Raw genomic sequence first — 16,251 nt, forward strand, 5'->3', positions numbered from 1 at the left:
TGTTTTTTTTAAAATGATGGTAATAGAAAGAAGCTAGTAATTTGTAAAAAATCTATAATATGACCACTCTCACCTCTACTTGCACTCTCCTCCTCTTACCTGACTCTAGCCACACTGACCTCCTCACTATTCTTTGAACATGACAGGATAGGAGGAGGAGGATGGATAGAGCCTTTGCTTGGAGTGTTTCTCCCATCTGTCTGTAAGGCCAGCACCCTCAGCTTCTTTAATTCACCTCTGCAGGGGAGCCTGCCCTGAGATCCCTGTTTCCTGTTGCCATCCATCTCCCCAGCAGTCAGGACTCCCTACCTCATAGTGATTGTTCCTATTTTTTCCCATAGCACTTTTTTACCTCCCAATGTAAAAGATTGTTTACTTAGGTGTATTGTCTCCTTCCTCCACTAGGATATTAATATATAAGCTCCACAAGGGCAGGAATCTTTGTCTAGTTTGTTTACTTATTTATCCCCAAAGCTCAGAACAGTGTCTGGAGCATGGTAAATGCCCAATAAATATTTTCAATGAATAAATGACCATATGAATCTTGACTTCCCAGGATAGAAATTTAGGAAATATTCCTTAGGGTTAACCCACATGTTGCCCTTTCTTATTATCAGGATCTATTCATATGTCAGTTGTGATCTGCTTTTCATTCTGGCCAACTTATTTGTCTTTAGAGGACTGGTCTATAGGGGAGTTGTCCTCTTTCCCCTAAAGCTTCAAATAGAGCAACATTAGGGCAAATCTTGGCATTTAAGTCCCAGAGAAATTCAGGTTTACTGTGGGAGATATATAGATTAGATAAAAATATCAGTAAAAGAGAATGTATTTCTAAGCAACAGAATTTCCATAGTAAAACAAACCATGTCCAGATGGTCAGGAGATAATATCAGATGATCTTTCACTGGGGCCAAGAGAAAGCTCCTTTGAAGCTGACCAAAATAAGGATGGATAATCTGCTATCACTACTGCCAAATATTTCTTTTTCTAATGACTATGGACAGATAATGAAGCAAACGTAGGGCTTGTTTGTGTTGGAAGACCCATCAGAATAGCCAACATGGTAGGTCTCTGATTTTAGTATCCCAACAGGCATATTCCAGAAGGATGCGAACACTGAGATACGTGTTCCAAGGAATCTGAGATAACAGAAAACAATCACCACCTGTCTTAATCCATTTGGGCTGCTGCGAGAAAATACCATACATAGACTGGGAAGCTTGAAAACAATGGAGATTTATTTCTCACAGTTCTAGATGCTGGGAAGTCCAAGATTAGGGCTCTGGTAGATTTGGTATCTGCTGAGGGCCAATTTGCAGGCCTACAGGTGTGGCTTTCTGTCTGTGTCCTCAGATGATAGAAAGGGCAGAGCAGCTCTCCTTTTTAAGGGCACTAATCCCATTCGTGAGGGTTCTGGTCTCATGACCTTATCACTTCCTGAAGGCCCCACCTCCTAATACCATTACCTTGAGCATTAGGATCTTAACATGAATTTGGTGGGAGGGGGGCACAAATATTCAGACCATAGCACCCCCTTAAACCTTACTACGCAGTTTCTCAGGCCTTCTGTAGCTAGCATACTCTTAGGTCTGAGATCCATACAATGCCCACTTTCTCTGACCTTCGCCTGCTATCCCTTCAGAGATGCCACACTCTGGTCAGAAACACAGCCTATACCTTCCAAAGCCCCAGCCACTAGTAGTCAGAGAAGTGGTCCCGTTGGCCCAGCATGGCTGCCCCAAAGATCTTCCTCACGTTCAAATCCAAGTAGTGCCCGTCTTTGCTTTAAATCTTGGGCTGATTTCTCCTATAGCTTCAAATTCTATGGCTTGGTACAAAACACCCTTTCTTATCTGGTCTTTGTTCTGGCATTGATCACATTCTCCACAGTCACTGGTCTCCTGTGTGTCTTTCTCTATATGTGATAGACTCCCAGAGGGTAAGAATTCCACCGTATTCCTTTTAAAGTATCCTCAGTGCTAGGCCTACAGAGGTTCTTAATAAGTATTGGTTTAGTGGTTGAATGGATCAATGGAAATCTTGTGATGTTGCTAAACCCTAACATGGCTATTGTTTTTCTTCCCCGAGGACTTTGCCATTATGTTCCTGCACCACATTATAGCTGTTTCCTTGATTAGCTTTTCATATGTCAGCAATATGGCCCGAGCGGGGACCCTGGTCCTTTGTCTTCATGATTCAGCTGATACTCTTCTAGAGGTAAAAGTTTTCTTTTCTTCTGTAAGAATACAAAATTCGGAATTCAGGGAGCCCCAGGATCATGAGTTCTTCAGTGTCATGCCAGATAGTGCTTGGGGACCATAGTAAATGACAACTTTAAAACTGCCAAGTGTTTGTTTATAGGTTAAATTGGTGAAAATGTGACTTTAAATTTGTATGTAAACTTTTATACAAAAAAGGTAATCAGGGCCGGGCGCGGTGGCTCACGCCTGTAATCCTAGCACTCTGCGAGGCCGAGGCGGGCGGATTGCTCGAGGTCAGGAGTTCGAAACCAGCCTGAGCACGAGTGAGACCCCGTCTCTACTATAAATAGAAAGAAATTAATTGGCCAACTAATATATATATATATATATAAAAAAATTAGCCGGGCATGGTGGCACATGCCTGTAGTCCCAGCTACTTGGGAGGCTGAGGCAGAAGGATTACTTGAGCCCAGGAGTTTGAGGTTGCTGTGAGCTAAGCTGACGCCATGGCACTCACTATAGCCTGGGCAACAAGCGAGACTCTGTCTCAAAAAAAAAAAAAAAAAAAGTAATCATACTTTATTAATTTGGGTGGAGTCAAGATAACTTGATACTTTATTATTATTGATAACAAGATATTTTATTAATAGAATGATGAAAACCTATATAATTCCACACTTAAGGAATGAAGTATTTTACAAAGGAAAATTATCATTTGAGTGGGTTTTGTCTCTTGTAAGTTTCACACTGTTTTATGGGGAAATTGTATATAACTCAGGTTAGTTACTAATGGGAGCTGTACATCCCAGTGAAATTAAGTAGTAGTCATAGTTTTTATTGCCAATACACATATTGTCCTAGTATTTTTACAGTGAAAAGGGTATGTGAATTCTAAATTATATATAGAAATGATTTTCTATGTATACAAGAGTATGTGTGGAAATATTGGTTGCACTTGAACTTTCTAAACAGTCATCATTTAGAATTCTCAAACTAGTAAAATAAATAAATAAAAATGCTCTAGCATATGTCAAAGGTAAAATCCCAAGGAAAATTTTGGTGTGGTATTTACTCCTAATTATGGTTCTAGTGAAGAGTTGCACTCAATAATGTTACATAAATAAATAAAAGTCTTTTCATTTTGTGCTAAGAAATTTATATCACTGGTCAAAATTAACTAATAAAAATCTAAATTCCATGTAGAAATGGGTCTTAGAATCTATATTCTGATTTTCTTTATATTCCTTTTGGCACATGGTTTCCCCACCTTTGAGGCATTTATTGTTATTGTGAATATAGAATATATGTGCCCTCAAATAATGATCTATTATTGCAATATAAGCAGAAATTCTATTCCATAAAATTGAATCTACTATAAAGGCAATAAGTTAAGATTTGAAGTACATACAGTAACTTATTAAAAATTCTGGTCCTTTAATGTTATAAAACAGAAAAATAGCCTTAATGGGCTAGATCAGGGGTCCTCAAACTTTTTAAGCAGGGGGCCAGTTCACTGTCCCTCAGACCATTGGAGGGCCATTGGAGAGCGTGGTGCACATTCCACACATGCGCACTGTGGGCCCCGGACGAGTCAGCTGCTAAGCAGGACAGGCAGGGGCGGCAAAAACACCCAGCGAACTGGATAAATGTCCTCAGCAGGCCCCATGTGGCCTGCAGGCCATAGTTTGAGGACCCCTGGATAATTCAAATAATAATTTGACACTATGATTTTTAAGTGACTCAAGCTAAAGTCTATTCAACATAATTTTTTTTAAGGAGAAATATAATTAGCATAAGGGCAATCTCCTGGAAATCGTTACCATTTGGTTTAATCTTAAGTATGCCTGGAAGCAGAAATCTGTACAGCAACCTACAGTTTTGAAATCAGTCCTGTACAATCAGCCAACTGTAATGCCTCTGGAAATATCTGGCTGGTGTGGTACTTGGTAGTGCCAGGATTTAGAAAATTTTGACTGAATTGTCATCTACCACTTTTATCCTGAAAAGAAAAATAATGGAGATATCACAGTCATATGGCTTAAAAACAAATATTCGTCATCACCTGGGTTCTCTTTAACATTATGAAAATGCATAACGTTTGAGAAACCCAATTAATGAGATGATATATCAATTGTCAACTCCTCAAGGTGGGATCTATGGTCTAGACATTTCTGAAAAGTTGATGTTTAATGCTTATTTACTGGATATTGTTTAATGAATGTAAAAGAAAAACCACATGGTTTACCTAGTCAGAAGAAGGCAGAAGGTGCTTTTTCTTTTATCATAATTCATGACGTTATACCCAAAGTATTCAAGAAATTAAAAGCCTCATAATCCTGGCTTCTACTCAGGTAATAGATATTTTCTCTTATAGCTTTGACCTTTACTTAAATGAGCTTTACTTAAATGCCGGTAAATTATAGCTTCTGTGGATACTGTCAACAATCTTTTCAAGTTTAGCTCCGCTAATTTAACTTTCCAAGAAGTAGAAAATAATGTTATGAATCCAGAGGACATCGTCAATTTATAGCCCTGTGTGTAGGTGCTGTGAATTCTATGTGAAAATGTAAAAAGAGATGATCAAGCAAAACGGTTTTCAGTCTTACCTGTTTTTACCTAGGATCACCTGTAAAAAGTAGATGTAGAGAAAGGGGTGCAATTTCTTCTCTGGACTCATTTATAATATATTAATTAAAAATGGTCAATTAAATCGCTGTCATAAATTATTAGAGACTTTGAACATTAGTAACTTTCATCTAGAAAATGACCCATTTCTGTAACTTTGAAAATTCTACCTAAATGGATCAGTTGAAATAACATGATTTTTGTTCTCCCTCATATGTGGGAGCTAAATATTAAAAACAATTGATCTCATGGAGACAGAGAGTAGAATGATGGTTATCAGAGGTTGGGAAGGGTAATGAAGAGAGGAAGATAGAATGGGAATGGCTAATGGGTGTGAAAAATAGACTTAGAATGAACGCTATTTGATAAAACAACAAAGTGACTATAATCAACAATAAGTTAGGGTATACTTTAAAATAACTAAGAGTGGAATTGGAATGGATAAATGCCTAAGGTGATGGATACCCCAATTACCCAGATTTGATAAATTCACATTGTATGCCTGTATCAAACATCACATGTACCTTATAAAGATATACAACTATTGTGTACCCATAATAATTAAAAATAAAAATTTTAAAAAGAAATGATCTTGAAACCTCCTTCATTTCTAAATTTATACAGATAAGCCAGGAAACCATCTCTCCAGAATACAGAGTACACTGTGCATGTTTAAAGAAAACTTATCATTCTAAGTAGAAAGTAAGAAAAATGTAGAAAATCTCGATATATTCTGCATAAAGTTTATAGCTTTAGTATTCGGGATTCATTAAAGATTTAAAGGATTATCCAGCACTTTCTATTTTGACCCATTATGCCGAATTTCTGTTTTGGTGTCTCTGGCTTGCCAATATCATCTATAAAGCAAGAATTTCTTATTTTTCTCTCTGTTTTTCTGAAATCAGCCATAAAATTGAATTTTTCAGGTTGCTGAATATTTTATTAAATCTGTAACAGTCAGTAATTCTACTTATGGCTAATGCTGCATTTCACTCAACTTATGGGTAATTTATAAATACTGATGCATGATGCATGACATTTCAAAGTAGCAGGCAATTTTACGCATCTCTTGCAGGACACTCATGCATAGGGAAAGAAACTTTTTATTTATCAGTTTAACTAAATTAATATGTCACATTCCTTCCTTTCACAGGCTGCCAAAATGGCAAATTATGCCAGGTTTCAGAAAATGTGTGATCTCCTGTTTATTATGTTTGCCATGGTTTTTATCACCTCGAGACTAGCTGTTTTTCCTATCTGGTGAGTATGCCAGTCTTCTTTCTGATGGAGCTGCGTCTTCCAGGTTAGCCTTATGAACCATCCTCCTCTTGAATTTTCCTCTAAATACTTAGTAAAAGGATTAAAGATAGTTGGGGAGAGACTCAAGAAACAACTTGATTTCTTCTTCCAGAGGGGGGGTTGCACTCTTTACTAATATTTTCCCCAGGGTAATTAGAAAAGGAAGTGATTAAGCTGCAGAAAGCCATCTGTCCTCTTAGACTCAAGGCTAGAATATGACTCAAGAACCTCAGCCATGAGGATTTGAATTAAAGGAAACGCAGTGTTATAACCGGGTGTGTGTCAGCGATCACAAAGGGATATCCCCAGGCCGGCAGCAGCATCACCTGGGAGCTTGTTAGAAATGCGAATTATTGGGCCCCACCCAAGACCTGCTGAGTCAGAAACTTTGGAGATGAGGCCTGGCCATCTCTTGTTTCAACGTCTTCCTGATGATTCTACTACATGTTAAAGTTTGAAAAATGACTGTTCTAAGTAATTCTCCTCATCAGCTGTATGTATGCACAGCTAACGTAGATGGAATATATGACTCAGAAATAACCCCTGAAGTTCTTTATGGCTCCTGAGTGAATGTCGGGATGTCTTTTGTTTTTGTTGAGAACTAAGAAAATGATAAGACAGTTTGGATGGAATTTGACAATCCTTTCTATAGAAAATAGGTACACTGTCATTAATCTTTTTCTAGAAGGCTGTTACTTCAACTAAGAAAAAAAATGAATGCTCCATATCACTTGAAGTCTACCATTGATGGTAGATTTTTTTTTTCCCATTTTGGAAGATGGATTTGAATGGAAAATTCAAGCAATGGAAATTGGAGAAAGTAGAGAAGCAAAGGGAAGTAATACTTTGACTTTCCACCCCAGTAGAAAAACAATAATAAAGTTGAGGTTTTTATGTGAATAATGTCCATTCCTGGGATTCCAGTAACAAATTACAGACACATACACACACACATCCCTTCTCCTTGAGACTCACAGCCCTTCTGAACACTTATTATGAAAATCATTTCCAAGCAACAGCCCTGTGCATTGGCAAGACATTCATAAAACCTCATTATAGTTTAATATGGTTGTAGGTAGTGAATATGGCTGCAGGTAGGGAACATTGAAGTAATTTTGAATATAATGTGTCTGTAATTTTTTCAAAGCTGGAGCTCTTTGAAGATTATTTGCAGAACTAGTGGTTAGAATTTAAATAGAAGAAATTCAAGCAAAATCCAGGAAATTCTTCTCAAAAGAGTAAAGCTTTTCAATGTAGGATTTCTGAGAACCTGAGTTTTAAAGAAATCTTTGGTTTGCCTACTTCACTTTAAGGGTGGAATTAAACTTGAGATGTAACTCTTCTTCTTCCCTCTGGTTAAGGTATAAAAGCTATTCAGGTTAAGACAACAGTGAGTTACCTAGAACATAGACCTCAGAATATAGAAATTTGTCCTGCTACCAATAAAATAACTTACAGGTTTGGTCTGTGGTGATGACCTGTTCTAGTTGCTTTGAAAAAGTCCTTGTAACCAAATAATTTACCTATTCTGGTCTTTTCATATAAATGGTTTCATACTGTATGTGGTCTTTTGTGACTTGGTTCTTTCAATTAGCCTGATGTTTTCAAGATTTATCGAGGTTGCAACATATGTTAGTATTTCATTTCTTCTTATTGCTGAATATTGTTCTATTATGTAGATACGCCACATTTTATTTATCCATTCATCAGGTGATAGACTTTTGGGTTGTTTCCACTGTTTACTTATTATGAATAATGCTGCAATTAACATTGTGTACAGGTTTTTGTGTGAGCACATGTTTTTAGTTCCTTGGGTATATACCTAGGAATAGAATTGCTGGATAACATGGTAAGTCTATGTTTAACTTTTTGAAAAACATCAAACTCTTTTCCAAAGTTGCAGCACCATTTTACATTCCTACCAGCAATGTATGAGGGTTCCACTTTCTCCACATCCTTGCTAACACTTGCTATTATCTGTCATTTTTATTATATTTATTTTAGTGGGTTTAAAGTGGTATCTTGTGATTTTGATTTGCATTTCAAATTCTTTACCCATTTTTAATTAGGTTACTTGTCTTTTTAGTGTTGTTTGTTACCTATAATTATACATTTGATAATAAGTCTGCTTCTGAAGATTTTCTTTTCACTTCCTTGATGGTGTCCTTTTAAGGACAAAAGTGGTTTGTCTTTTTTTAAGATATAAAACATTTTATTATAACTTTCTTGGTTAATCCACTATCAGAAAAGTTTTTAATTTGATAAAGGCTAATTTGTCTACTTTTTTCTTTTTCACTTGTGTTTTTGGTGTCATATATAAGAAACTGTTGTCAAATCCAAGGTCATGAAGATTCACACCTATGATTTTTCCTACGTGTTTTCTAGTTTTAACTCTTAACATTTAGGTCTGTGCTGTATTGTGTATATGGTGGGAGGTAGGGATCCAGTTTCATTCTTCCATGTGTGGATATTCAGTCTCCCCCCCTACCATTTCTTGATTGGCTATTGCTTTTAATGTGATCATCCTTATCACTTAACTCCAATCAAACAGACTCTTTTCTGTCACATTTCTCATTCACTGTGCTTTTTACTAAGTTTGATCCATTTCTACCTCTTAGAATCACACCATATTTTATCTGGGGCCGGCATCCTAGATTGAGTGACACGTCCTGCCTGGGAACTCTTCATCCTGTCTAATAAGCCAGGAAGTTGTTACAGCCCTTTCTCCTTCTCTCCAAGCTGGGATGCTGTCCACGGAAGTAGTGATCATTTCTGTCCAGAGGACACCTGGGGTACAACACACACAGGTCACCAAAACTGATCTCTCCACATTATTCCTTTCTGAAGGTATCACTATATTGGCTTCCCTGTGTAGGACCCCGCCCCCCCAGCCAGTGCCTGGCCTTGCTATTCCCAGGACATGACTTACCCAAGGCAGTGCACCTTTTGTGTCCACTGTGTGCTGCCCTTGGCCTTGCTAAACTGCCTGCCTGTTTTGCAAGGAGGGTAAAGTAGCAACTGCTCCTCTTGGCCATAACAATAGCCTTTCCTATTAATACCTCCTCCAAATACATGCTTATTTATTTCATATGATGTTATGTATCATCAGGACCAAATTTTAGCTAAGTCTGTATTTATTATATACTTTGACAGAATCTGGGTTACAATTGGTGTTCAAAAGTTCCAGTGATGTTGGATATATCTTGTACTACTGTTACCAAACAAATCACTGGTGCCTCACATACGTGCAATCTGGCCATCATTTGAAAAAAATGTTTATTTTCTCTTGCATTTACATTTTTAGAAAATTGTGTCTAAATTCCCTCAACTCAAAAATCTATGTATTTCAGCCTTCATTTTATAGTCAATGATTTGATCTGTTTTGAGAGTAAGCCTATCCATCATTGCAAGCTGTTACCATTTCCACTGGGCTGCATGTCTCTTACACTCCACTTGCGTAATCTCTGAAATTCCTGACAGTTTCCCAGAGTTTATGAAGCAGTGGTTTGAATTTGTCATAGAGCAGATTGTGTTCAATCTCATTATATCATCCATCACAATGCTTTAATCCCAAAAGCTACTCAGTAAATATTCGTTGAGTGAATTAAGTACGCTTAAATTCTAAATGGTCTCACATCTGTTTTCTTAGTTGATCTTCTTAAAGCTTTGTGAAGTTAGATAGATGCAATTTCTCCCTTATCACACAGAGAAAAACCATTTAGTCAGTGATTCCCCAGGCTGTCTGGACTCTCTGGTCTCCTAATAGCAGTTGAATTCAACAAGTACTTACTGTGTTCTACTTGTTCTCTCTACAGTATAATACTATCTTCTTTAAGTCCATAAAGTAATTGATGAGATACATTTTTGATAGTTGTTAAATAAAAGAATCATTTAAAAATGATTTTCCCTGTCATTCTTCCCTAGCCAGATACCATATTATAAATATCCTCATCTCTCAGACATCCATTAGAATCTGGTAAAGAAAAAAAACAAATCCACAAAGAACTGAAAGGAGAATGGCATGTTGCAGTCGCTAGAAGGCTGCTTGCTTTCAGTCATTTTTCTCCGCATCACTGTGTCTGAAGACCAGATATGTAACTTCTTTGCACCTATGTCCTCATCAGTAAAATAATAATAAATACTCTGCCTACCTTACCAGAAATGTTAAGGATCAAATGAAATATTGTCTATAGCAGTGCTTTGTAATCTAAAAAGTACTTTATAAATATATTAAACATTTTTCAAAATGTACTGCTACTGTTAAAGAGGTAAATTCCCATTTATTGCCAAGTGGTTAGAAATTTTGATGACATTTTATAACCTCCAACTAGTCTGGATTAAGGATCCAATGCCATAGGTACTTTTGAAATAAAATTTTAAAACACTATCTCCAGTTATGAAACCCAAACTGCCTTGTTTTAGTCGCTTCTCTTCTCAGTACTCAGCATGTAATATTGAAAGTGTACCAGTTTGCCTCATTCTTGCAAATCCCAAGTGATCGCACCTACTTTGAGCCACCCAAAAGCAACTATTACTATTCGCAGAATCTCTCAGAATTTCATGTTAGGCTATTCTCTCTTCATAAGACAGTTTCTCAAAATTCATTATCCAGCCAAGAATGGGCATGCCACAATTGCCAGGACCTCTGCCTATGGCCCAAGGATGATTTCCCACCTCTCTATGTATGTCCTACCGAATGCCAACTCCTCGGCTGCTGGAGGGTTAAAATCAATTATGTCCCTTTAGTGATCTGCTGCTGTTCAGAAAGAAGCATCTGCCTTCTCAGAATGTTGCTTTCTATTGATCTTGACCCTGCAGAGCAGGGGAATTATTTGTGGATTTATATTCTCTGAAGGTTTATGCAGTTAAATAAAAAAGTTCCAGAGGATGCTTGATCATTCCTTGCCATTTTACTTGATAAGACTTGAAATTCATCCAGATGCATAAGGGAATGTTAGCTTTTTATCTGATTTATTTTTTAAAATATATTTTACTAAAGTAGCATGGCTTATATGCTTTTCTGAATAGCTGATAAGAAACAGATTAGTTTCAGAGTTCACAAATTTGTGAAAACTGATTTTTTTTTTCTGTAATCCCTTGACAAATTTGCCGTAAAATTTGCCTTGGTGCTGGTCTGTGTTAAATATATCTGAAAGGTAAAGGATGAAACCTGATAGCCTTTGGCAATTAGGTATTTTGGTATGTTTTTAATAATTCTTACATCTATTGGTATTAGTTAATACCGTCATAAGGTGGGGAAGATAGTTAGATGGAAATAATGTGTGCTGAGATGTTTTGTCTCTTTCATGTAACCATATGATTTTAATTTTAATTTCAGGGTTCAAGGGCTAGACCAGAGGTCAACAAACTGTAGGCCTGTAGGACAGTGCAACCCACCGCCTGCTTTTATGAGTAGAGTTTTATTAGAACACAGCCTTGCTTATCTGTTAATATTGCCTTTGGCTGCTTTCTGCTACAATGGCATGTTGAACATTTGTGACAGAGTTAGGGCCTGCAAGTCCTAACATTGTCATTATCTGGTTCTTTACAGAAAAGTTTTGCCAACTCTTTGGCTAGGCCATTAAGAATTAGTCTCATGAGTAAGAATAAGGCAATGGAGGGAGTGATGTTCTAAATGTATTAAGCCTTGGAATATACTCTAAAAGTATTGTCGACCTCAGACAAATATTGTGGGGGAGCAGCAGAATATGCTCTCAATTAAGTTGACTTTTTCCTTTTGTAACTTGAGTCAACAACAACAAAGAAAAGTACAGTATCTTAGTAATGATCTCTGTACAGAATTAATGTCTTAAGTGTTCCCTCCTCCTTCCTAATCACTGCAGAGAATTCTTTGCTGGGGGAAAAAGAAACAAATAAAAAGATTGCTCAAAGTATTATAAAATGTTTACATACCATCTATGGAAAAAATTCAGTATGGCCGTTTTATCTGTTTTAAAAATATCTGAGTGTTGTGATGAAGTCTAATGCCAAGACCAGAGATTTGAAAATTGTATATTTGACCAAGGTCTCACTCTTTTGAGAGAACTGATGCTTTATGGAAATTGGCAGAAGAATTGACATCAACTATGTTTCCATTTGCTTCCATTATCATGTAGCACAGCTACATCCTAGGCTAGTCCTCTCCTCCCTCATTTACCACAGCTCCCTGACATTGGTCCCTGGGTCTCTCCTGCAAACTTGCCATTCTTGTCCATGCTGAGCTCCTTCTCATTGTCCTAACCCCGCCTTGGACTGGCTTGTGGCTGCCCTTTGCCTACTTCCCTGTCTGGACCAGCACTGGAGCCATCCCAGAAAGTGTCCCTGTAGAACCCCAGAGTGCAGGGCTCCGTGGACCCTGGCCATGTCCTTTCATTGGCAGAGCCTCTTCCATGCCTCTGAGGGCCACCTCTGGGGATGTCAGTGTTGCCAAGGAGACAGAACCACTGCATCACTCACATCCCCAGGATCCTTCTGTTCCTTATGGGGATATGTCTTATCATGTATTATCATTTAACTTTTAATGTCTTTATGTCTTCTTTCCCAGACAAGAGAGCAAACACTTTGTAAATTCCTCATAGACAGGAGCATTTTCTTCTGTATCAATCTATTTATCACACTTCACTGTGAGCCTGCCATGCGTCAGGCTCGGTGTGGGTGATGGGCACATAGATACTGATTAGGTCATGTGCCCAGGAACACGCAGCACAAAAAAATCAAATACTTATTAAATGGCAAATGAAATTTTAGAATCTCCCAGGCAGTTCTACACAGTCGTGACTGAGACTTTGCAACCCATGAGTTTTTCTTTATGATACAAAATAGGCCCAAAAATGACAAAGATGACAGTGACTTCGTAGCTTGGCAGGATCACTCTAGCCACTGAATTGTTTTTATCAGACAGGATTTATAGAAATTGAATTGTGCCATCATTAAGTGCTCCCTTTATCCACAGCAGATTATAAAATAAAAATGCTCCATTTATAACGTGAAATGTCCATGAATTGGAAATACAGCAGATAAATGTATATGAGGAAACTCATAAAACAAGTAAGTATGTTAAACATGCAAACCATGACTAGCAGCCTGAGCGGGGCTTGATGGGTATTGATGTGTTGTACCATGGCTTCTGAATGAGGTAGAGAGAAAGGCAGGTGTCAAGAGGTTCCAGGGCGGCCGGGCGCGGTGGCTCACACCTGTAATCCTAACACTCTGGGAGGCTGAGGCGGGTGGATTGCTCGAGATCAGGAGTTTGAAATCAGCCTGAGCAAGAGCGAGACCCCGTCTCTACTATAAATAGAAAGAAATTAATTGGCAGTAGGATTGCTTGAGCCCAGGAGTTTGAGGTTGCTGTGAGCTTGGCTGACACCACGGCACTCACTCTAGCCTGTGCAACAAAGTGAGACTCTGTCTCAAAAAAAAGAGGTTCCAGGGCTGCATGGGAAGGGAGCAACTGTGCAAAAGAAGGAGAAATAGAATTTTCTTTTTAAAGTGCATCTTTTCTCCTTCCGTGTGATAAACCAAGGAAGTGTCCTGGTGTAGTAATTTTTAATTTCTGCACAAGTCATCCGCAGCCACCATTGAGGACTTCTCATAGGGCTTCCTTGGTATCAGTTAGGTGCCCAACCTCAAATTTATTACAAGCTCTGCATCTCTCAGCACAACTTTCAACAACTCAATTTAACTGACTTCGTTTTTGAATGGCCAGGATATAAACTCACATCTAATTTTCACAGACAGTTATATCTTAGACTACTTCGTATTCTGCATGGTGCCAACTCATGCCTTAAATAGACTCGTTGCAAAATAAATATTTAATTTGATTTGTTAGTGGTGAGTACATTGTGTTGTGATCGTTGAGTTATATATTTGGTAGTTATGAAAAAATGCAGAATACAGCACTCATTAAAATATTTATTAAAACTTATCCCAAAAGGCCATGAGAAACATGTTCAAAGAAATGCTTCTGAATACATTCCTTTGTTTACTGCTGTGTAATAATGACTAGACTGAAACATTTCCAAATGTTTTTAAACTTTGAGAGATACAAAAGAAGTATTGATTTAATTAACATCTTTAGATTCTTTTTAATTGAAATATAAATATAACAAAATAATGCATCTAATGAAATGGAATTGTCTATTAACTATAATTTTACTGCCCAGTACTGTATGCCAGTCAACTAAGGAAATAGTTGGGATTGTTTCCCAAAATAACCTCCAGGGAGTGCCTTGAGTCACTTCTGTTCTAAACTAGTCTCCTACCTGCTACATCTGTTGTGCCTTGCAGTCATTCTTGGTTAAGGATGTTAATCGGAAGCAGTACAATATTGTGAACCATCAAATAATAGTAAAATGTTGTTCAATTACTTCATTAGTATTCATTGACTAATAATAAATGAACAAGACAAGGAAATTTTTCTAGTTATCACTATGTTATCTAGAGTATTTCCATTAATCAAGATTTTAGTACACCAAATTTGCCTTGGTTTCATCCCATGAAAATATGAGTGTTTTATCTCATCTGCTACTGAAGGGCCAACACCATGATATAGCAATGAATACCTTAAGTTGATGTTCAAGTTATTGAACAGTCAATTCAGGAGGTATGTGAAACACTGAAGCTGTTTTTCTTGTGTGCAAGCCGCTTAAATCAACTCCTTTTTCAAGACGTTACATTATGTTAGGAGCACAATTTGCAAAGTCAGCACTTTATATAAAAAAGTGGGGAGTGTGTGTCAGAACCCTTTCTTATACATTAAGTCTACAATTTCTTCCAGAAATAAGTTAAGTGTTTCACAAAATAGGTTAAAGCTGCTGTGAAGAGTTATGGAAGGAACAGGGCTTGAATGTCTCTCTGAGTAATGAATTATTCATGAATTTGACTCCCTTTTCCCTGTCTACCTAGCCATATGATTGTATTCATTTCAAATTGTGTCTCCCCAACTCCATTTAAAAATGTAATTAGATGTTTAAGTCCCCTACTCTCAGTGGAAGTCACGTGACATTTTCCTGCCGCACTGTTGTAACGGTATTGTTTGATATTCGTTTCCTTGCCACCTTTTCCCACTCAAGAGTGAGTTCCAAAGGGCTAGGACTTCATCTGATTCTCCCTTTATGTGCCCGGTGTCTTGTGCAGTATCTGGTGCTGATTTATCTTGCAGTAGATCTCTGATTTATTCTATGGCTTAATTTGGAATACATCTTAATAGAGGTGTTATCCCCAGGCAGGTAGCTTTTTTTACCTGGGGAAAAAAGGCAAAGGGCAAAACTCTTTGTACTATTTTTTTCCTCCCCAAATCAAGGAGAAATATTCTGAATGTCATGGTAATGCTTATTTAACTTCTCTGTTCTCTTGAGCCCACATATCCTACCTAATTCCCCATTCTATTGTTTTCTTGCCCCACATGCTGTCCCTGGTAGCTGTTGTCTCCGTTGGACTCTCTTTGAGGCATAGTATGTAGGGGACTGGCCTTTGGGTGGCCCACACCAAACATACTTACTTGTGACTGTATTGGGTTTTTTTTTTCAACTGGATCTCTATCCATCCTTCAAAGGTTTGAGGAAGATGATGAAAAGTTGTTTTATTTTGAAAATAACTGTGTATATAAATAGGATCATTATTTTCATCTTCTGGCCTACTTGTTTCCACAAACAGGTAAAATAAAGCAGTGCCCTTCTGTGTATGTATGATAACAGATACATATATATATATATATATAGCTATTTATTTATATATAAAAATTATACAGTGAAACTGAATTTTGCTTGCTCTTATCAACATCAAATAAATATACCATCTGCTTCCATGAGTTCATGGGGCTTCTTTTGAGTGATTAAAACATGGTGAGATTATTGATTGCTTGTGTTGCAAAAGAAATAAAAGGAACAAAATGGAATGATGTATTTGCCACATAAAGAAGGGCATTAATGGTTTTGAGATTTCAGATAAAACAATTCCATTGCATTCACATGAAACCCAACAGTTTCATTAAAACTATATTTTGCTGACACTTTTTGTGCCTACAGAGTCTTGGTGCTATAATTGGGCCAGAAAACTCTCATATCACCATTTAGAACTAGAATCAGGATGAATCTTGATAACCTTGAAAAATAACCAAGTAGATTTC

At 37.4% G+C, this 16,251-nt stretch overlaps 1 protein-coding gene across 2 annotated transcripts in view; it reads left to right on the top strand.

The window, feature by feature from the left end:
* Nucleotides 1-16,251, top strand: part of CERS6 (ceramide synthase 6) — a 256,438-nt gene that overhangs the window by 209,281 nt on the left and 30,906 nt on the right. For both annotated transcript variants that reach the window (XM_012781868.2, XM_012781867.3), the window contains exons 7-8: nucleotides 2,089-2,217; nucleotides 5,980-6,086. In XM_012781868.2, the coding sequence (XP_012637322.1) occupies nucleotides 2,089-2,217; nucleotides 5,980-6,086 (236 nt within the window). The remainder of the gene's footprint in view (nucleotides 1-2,088; nucleotides 2,218-5,979; nucleotides 6,087-16,251) is intronic.

This window comes from Microcebus murinus, chromosome 8, assembly GCF_040939455.1.
Source record: "Microcebus murinus isolate Inina chromosome 8, M.murinus_Inina_mat1.0, whole genome shotgun sequence".
NCBI lineage: Eukaryota > Metazoa > Chordata > Mammalia > Primates > Cheirogaleidae > Microcebus > Microcebus murinus.